Source organism: Nanorana parkeri, unplaced genomic scaffold, assembly GCF_000935625.1.
Source record: "Nanorana parkeri isolate BGI_ZX_2015 unplaced genomic scaffold, ASM93562v1 scaffold584, whole genome shotgun sequence".
NCBI classification, from domain to species: Eukaryota; Metazoa; Chordata; class Amphibia; order Anura; family Dicroglossidae; genus Nanorana; species Nanorana parkeri.
The window spans coordinates 1,003,381-1,010,589 of record NW_017306852.1 but is presented as its reverse complement, the minus strand read 5'-3'; the positions used below and the strand labels follow the sequence as shown (position 1 = coordinate 1,010,589).

Here is a 7,209-nt window from a genome sequence, read left to right as displayed (position 1 = left end):
AAAAAACGAACACATTTATGTAAGCAATACAACTGGGCCCACTGCTGTCTAGTAGGTTCCCATAAATATTTATTGTACCAAATATAACTGGTCTCCAGAGCATTCAGTTTGACATTCAAAGTGTGCATTATACTTATTTTAGGCATTTTTCTGATCTGTGAAAGGTTCTCTTGTAGATGGTGTAGATATCCAAAAGCCCTGAGAATGCTTGCTGGGCGCTGCCATCTTGGATGTGATGTCAAAAGCCCCAGCAAACTCATGTGACACTCTGTAGTATTCCCTTCACTTCTTGCCTGGCAGCTACATAAAAAGGTTATGTAGAGAGTAGAAGGGAGGGGCAGAAGAGCTTGGCCAGCACAGACAATAATTAGGACACTTCTAGAAGAGTAGAGGGCTATGGCACGCAGATGAAAAGGGGGTGTGTGTAATAAGGAATTTACTTTCCTGAAGTAGTAACATTTACTAACAAGTTCAGAGTCACAATGCAAGTCTATAAAAAATAATTTACAGAAAGGAAAAAACACTGCCATTAAACATGTATAATAATTGATTTAACTTGTTTCCTTTACCAGCATTGATTTAAAGTAACATTAAACCCTCAGAGTGTTCCTTACTGTAATCCATGGTTGTTTCCCTTCTTTGCTGCTCTTCCTTTTAAATCTGTATCTGTTCTCATGCTGGGCAGAACTTCTGTTTTGCTGCAGACTGCCTTGTCTCAGGAATGGATACATGGTGTCTGTGTATAGGTTTGCAACCTGAGCCAGCACTACAGGAAGAGGCACTCGGCTGCAAAGGGAAGTTCTCCCCAAGCATGAGAAGACATGAGGATTTAAAAAGGAAAAGCAGCAAAGAGAAGGGAAACTACCATGGATTACAGTAAGGCACACATTACAGTATTGGTTTATGTTAAAAAATCTGAGGGTTTAATGTCACTTTAAGTTGGTGACAGGGTCTCTTTATACAAATACATTGTAACATTTAATAAATGAAAGATCATATTACCTTTTCTAAATAAGCATCCATGTTATCCTGAGTAATGGATGAATCTGTGATAAACTCAAACAGCTCTCGTACCGTCATTACTGCAACACCGTGCTTCACAAAGAAATCTGCCAAGCACAAAAGAAAAAAAAAATAACACAAACCTGAAACATTTACTAAAGAGGCTACAATTAAATAAACTGGACAGGGTTTACCTGTGAATATATACTGTTTCATTCAGGCAAATTTGAATTCAAATAACACACACTGAGGGGAATTTATGAAACCTGGAGCAGCTGTGCATGGCAACCAATCAGCATCCACCTTTCATGTTCAAATCTCCACTGAACAAACTGAAGAGAGAAGCTGATTGGTTGCCATGGGCAACTGCTCCAGATTTTGTCTGCTCCAGTTTTGATAATTCCATTCCCTGTTAAGCGTGGATACTTTCCTAAAAAACCATAAACCAGTAGAAAGCATAGCATATTATAGTCGATTATTCTGGTCTGCATCATGGAAAGCCACCTATACTTTCCTCCAGTAAAAACATGCTGTGCATCTACATTTTCACCCAAACTCCGTACTACAGACATCAGTGTTTATATATATATATATTTAGATTGTAAGCTCTCAGGGACAGGGCCCTCCTTACCATCTTGTCTTGAATTGTATTGTGATTGTAATGTCTGCCCCATATTGTAAAGCGCTGCGCAAACTGTTGGCGCTATATAAATCCTGTATAATAATAATGAAATAAGTGCACTCTTGGTTAGACGTGGTATTTGAGGTAGAGGTGCACCGAAATGAAAGTTTCAAAACTGAAACGAAACCAAAATGGAAAAAGAAATGTCAGGCCAAAACCGAAAGTTTTTTTTCTAACTTTTAATTTCTTTTTTATATTTTATTTTTATTTAAGATCTCTATTTTTTTCCTTTATTTGTAGGGGCTTCGGGGAAATATTAGGGATCTAAACAGCCCCCTGATATTTCCTTTTTAAAATAGAAAAAGAGATTGAGGACACAAAGTCGTCAATCCTGATCACTGAGTATTTGTACCGCTCTCCATCCTGACTCGCTGTCACAGGAGGCTGAGCGAGCGGTGCGGGGAGGAGATCTAGATCTGACAGCTGACTCCTCCCCGCCGGCTTCCTTTGACAGCTCTCTCCGCCCACACACCGCTCTCCTGATCTGTCACAGGGGGCTGAGCAGTGTGGGAGGAGAGACACCGTCCGCTCACACCGCTCTCCTCCTGCACCGCTAGGCATCCTGTGACAGTTTCTCTCCTCTCCATTGGGACACAGAGCAGCGCCCAACGGGAGGACAGAACGCACGGATGTACCGCTATTTCGGGCAAAAAATTGCATTTTGCCAAAAGTGCCATTATCGGCCTATATGTTTCGGGGCCGAAATATCGGTGCATCCCTAGTTTAAGGAAATCTGTCATAAAAGCAACACAGAGGCTGCTGAGTGATGAACTTTTTTGAAAATGCTAGTTGCCTGTGTGCCATTTCTTCAGTGCTCAGAGAACCCATTAACACGTGTGCATTTTTGGTGCAGCTAAATGCACCTGCTAAACTGCTTCAGGAACTGCAAGATCCCGGTCTGTTGTGCTGACCCTCTGGCTTATTTACCTTATAGATCCCCCAAGACATGCATAAATTGTTCTCACTTTTCTGGGGGAGTAAGTAGAGACTACAGGTATCCAGTCAACAGAATAATCCAATCAGTAATCTGCTAATGCTTTCCAGCAGGCACTGCAGTTTTGCTAAAGCCAGAAAGGTCCCTCATTTTACCTTAAAAAGACCCTGTCACCAACTTAAACAATTGCAGGTAAAAAAAACAAACTGAAAAATCAAGTATTATAAATGTTACTTGCTGCGTTTTTTTCACTTGTAATGTGCATCTGAACTAGCAAACCTAACGACTTCAGAAGAGTCAATTTCCTAGCACAGCCCCTCCTTCCTTGCACGTCATAGACCATGACTTACTAGAAGTGTTTAATTACTGTCTGTGCTGTCCGAGCTGCTCTACCCTCACCTCCCTATATAATCTTTTATGTGGAGCAATGGAAGAAGCAAAAGGGGGGGGGGGATACTACAGAGTGTCACTTGAGTGACAACCCAGTCTGCTGACGGCACAGCCAAGATGGCGGGCCCAGCAAAAATCCCAAGGCTTTCGGATGTCTAAACAAGAGAGGTTTTTACAGGTAATTACATAACTAAAATACATTTAATACAATATTATCCTATGAGAAGATTGTTGAAATGAATTGTCTGCAATCGGGTTTCTTTAATCTGAGTTCTCTGTAATCCAATAAGTGTGGAGTGTAATTTCCGAAATATGTTCTGTGTTATTTCATCTGTTTGTTTTCAATCACATTCAGATTTATAACACAAATTTACGTCAGATTGATGGATGCGAGAAACCCTCCTGGCTGTGACCTTTTTTTTTTTACATCAGGCTTTCTTTTGGCAGGAGACAGAAAAGAGTCTGCAGTGGATGTATTTGTAAAGTGACAAGTGAGATGGACTGCACTCACTGTATTCATCTCTACATTTAAATGTAAGGGACCTTTAAATAAAGAGAACTGGACTTCAAACAAATGGGTTAAATCAGAACATGAATAAAAGCTGAAAACTCACCATTTATATTGGCACAGTCCTTGCGAAGAAATTCCAAAGCATGTGGGTGATCATGTTCCACAGACTGGGATACATCAATTATATAAACCTGGCCATTATTATAGCTTTTTTTAGTGGGGGAGAAAAATAAACCATGTAATTAGTTTATCTAAATACACTTTACAATATCTTATTTTAAATCTAAAACAAAAGTATGACATTAGAAAGTTCCATCTGGCTAAGTTCCTGCTGGGTCTGTTTATTAACCATTTGCAGAACCATAAGAAATAGGTACCCTATGTGTGCCCTGTGCTTCTCAGCTCCATCTAGTGGCCATAATGTGGTATTACATTACAATCGACCTGAGGAGAAAATATACTAAGAATGTTAATTTTTGCCTCTATTTGCACAGAACGAACTTTTACAGAGATTTGCCAGTCAAATAGCTTTGCAAATGGTTTATAAGTAGACCCCAAAGTTTATTTCTTACATAAAGCAATTAGTATTGTATAAGGAAATAATTTCTCAATAACTGTACAACTAAAGAGAAGAGCATAGTGCATATCCTTTTACCGTATAACTGCTGTATACATTGAACTTATTAGAGGGCTGATGAAATCATCAGCTGGGAAACATAAGGACCACTGCCGGTAAGTCTGCACCCACTGCAGATAACACTAGGACTAACAACTTAACAAAACATTCTTCTTTGACATGGCAAAGTACTGTCCTGCCAAACACCTCCAAGTCATATCAGAAGGGTTGGTACATGGCCCTGGGAATGTAAGCATGCGCTTAGTTTTCTAAGCATGCTATAAGACCTTTCAGACCGATTCTGCCCACATTAAAAGAACTATTGGGGTAACCTTTATTCCCCCATAGTTCTCTTTAGGGTCATGTGAGGACACATACTAACCTCCTCCCATGACCCAAAACTCAGTATATAGTGGGCTATTGCCCACATTAATGAGAACTATTGGGGTAACATTTTTTCCCCATAGTTCTCCTTAGGGTCACAGGACGACATCTAGTAACATCCTCAACAAAACAACAAACAACAAAACTCAGCATATAGCAGGCTATTTCCCACTATATGCTGAGAGTGCCACAGTTGAGAGAAATCCAGACAATACTGTCGAGATCCACACAGCTGGCTCATTGACAGCGGGCTCTGCCTATCTAGAGGAAGAGCCAGCTATGCCCACCCCTTCCTCATCCATCCCTCCAGTCAGCGCTGGAGGATTGGAGGGGATAGCCTGTAGGGTGCAGTGACCGACAGTCACACGTCGGCTCTAGCTATGGGGATGAGTTTAATTCACTCACCCCCATTGTTCTCCTTTAATGAAACGATTAAGCTTTCAATTCAGTGACAACAGCATTGGCTCTCAGGGTCATAGGTGCACATTAGTGATTAGGTAAAGAGTATGTACTGAGTTTTCAGTACACAGAAGTATGAATCTGCTTGCTTGGCACCGTAAACTAAACATCAGACTATTCCTTTATATAAGAATACTTCACAGTCAAAACAATCATACATAAATGGAAAAGTTATCTTTTCAATTTCTTTTGTGAAACTGAATACTGTAAGGATGGGTTTAGATAGTTTATGCTACACAATTAATTTCTTTCACCCTAAATCACAACTGGAATGTGGCCATGCAAGTTACTTACAGCATGTTAAATTCACTGAGATCTGCATGCACAAGCCTGGCATCCTGGTACATCCTTCTCATATACTGAATGACGTCTAAGTAAATCTCTCGTGCTTTGGAATCCGATAACTGGGCATTTTTCAGCAAGGGAGCCGGCCTTAAAAAAGGAAGCAAAAGATTTCCCAGAACAGATGACATTTAAATACCAAAGAACTACATTTAAATATAAGAGAAACCTAAAAGAAAACAGAATGGATCACACGTGTGTCTGAAATAAGAGCTGTCCGAGCTGCCCCTAATAAATAAACTTTAATTTCCAACAGCAAGTCTAATAGAGATCAATTGCTACAGGGCAACATATATTTGCAGGCATCCTTCTCAAAAAACAAACCGCACTTCTGCACTTAGTCAGAGTCGCCTCTATGACTAAGCCAAACTAGTAATTATTTGTCATTACAATAAAATATAGTTTAATTCATGGTGATCCACGGAAGAGCGGCTAGTTTTGGAGAAGGATCATAATGTACGGCAGAGGCGAGCAGGTTTTGTCTGCACCTGTGGAGTGATTCATGGCAGGAGGAGGCCAGGGAAGTGGAACAGTGGACTGTCTGTACTTAAAAAAAAAAAAAAAAACATATTTGCAGGCACCCTGATAAACACGGGTTAAAAAATATGGACTGCTATGAGAAATAGTTCTACATGCTAAAAATAGATTGGGAACCTAATCCTCTTAAAGTTCACTTTGAAATGGAATTTTGAAAGTCACTCACATCTCATTTTTTCCAATAAACTCCATCAAGAGGACGTGACTCTTTAGCAAAATTGGCTCCGGACAAGGAATTCCAGCAGTGTTTAACCTTGAACAATAGAAGCAGACAATTAGCGTGATTTGGGTTGTCATTTCATCTTAAGTGTTTTGTGAAATAATAAGTTATCTTGTAGTTAGGGAAAGGTACCTAACTTTAAAAAAGGTATTTCACAGTAGGAATGGTACATCCATACAGACATGAAGTTTAAAAGCACCTCATAGAGGACCAAATAGGACACAGCAAATCACCTCTATAACAAATGACTGCTCTTCATTTCCCATCACCGCTGTCCAGGTAACCGGGTTTTGCCAGGGTCCCTTCTGCCAGCCAGTGTCTGTCCATCTTCAATGACAGCTTTTCCTTACTTTACTCCCAAAAAATCCCACAGCACATAGTCCCATTCACACCGGCCTTATAACTTGATGTGATGTCCCTAGCAACCAAGGACCTGCTTGGTGATGCAATCTCCATTTGTCAAGACTTGACAACAGATACCCTTTAACCTTTTTGCTGCCAAGCCCTTGGAAAAACCCTTTCTAACCTCAGCTGGCTACACCATTTTTGCAATTTTTCCAATTGTTTTGATTTTCTATTGCTGCGTTGCTAGCGTTTGTAAAAGACACCCCAAACCATATATTTTCTGAAAGCACAGGCCTGGTAGAGGAAAAAAAAAAAAAAAAAGGATGGCGATACTAATTTTGTAGGTTCTGCAATAATTGCGCAAATGTTTATCAAATCAATATTAAACGGATAAAAATACACAATTAAATGAATAAAAGTACACTAAAATAGCTATCACTGCACAAAAACAAATACTTTTCTGACTAAATCTATGGAGAACCCTTCTGGTATCAGGTCCAGAAAGTTATTCATAGGAAAGGTATTTTTTTTTTTTTTTAACCTGCCTATGCTTTCCCACCATGGACTTCAATTCCTGAATCTGCACCACTCACCGTTTCTGGCCCCAACCATCACCATACATGACACAATTAGGTACAGCAAAGTATACAGAATACCCAACTTAACGTAAATAAACTATTACTATCCCACCTCAATTTAACCACTGAGCCATCACGTTCTCAAACAATTCATCCCCACACAGCTACCTCCTCATGTATCACTTCCCCCTCCTCTTTTAGATTGTAAG

The 7,209-nt window shown here is 39.9% G+C and overlaps 1 protein-coding gene across 1 annotated transcript in view; it reads right to left on the bottom strand.

Moving 5' to 3' along the window:
- Window positions 1-7,209, bottom strand: part of RIOK1 (RIO kinase 1) — a 33,360-nt gene that overhangs the window by 12,440 nt on the left and 13,711 nt on the right. Inside the window, exons 8-11 of the mRNA XM_018562554.1 lie at window positions 6,024-6,110; window positions 5,273-5,410; window positions 3,623-3,726; window positions 1,003-1,109 (exon numbers count right to left, since the gene is read on the bottom strand). Of these exons, the coding sequence (XP_018418056.1) occupies window positions 1,003-1,109; window positions 3,623-3,726; window positions 5,273-5,410; window positions 6,024-6,110 (436 nt within the window). The remainder of the gene's footprint in view (window positions 1-1,002; window positions 1,110-3,622; window positions 3,727-5,272; window positions 5,411-6,023; window positions 6,111-7,209) is intronic.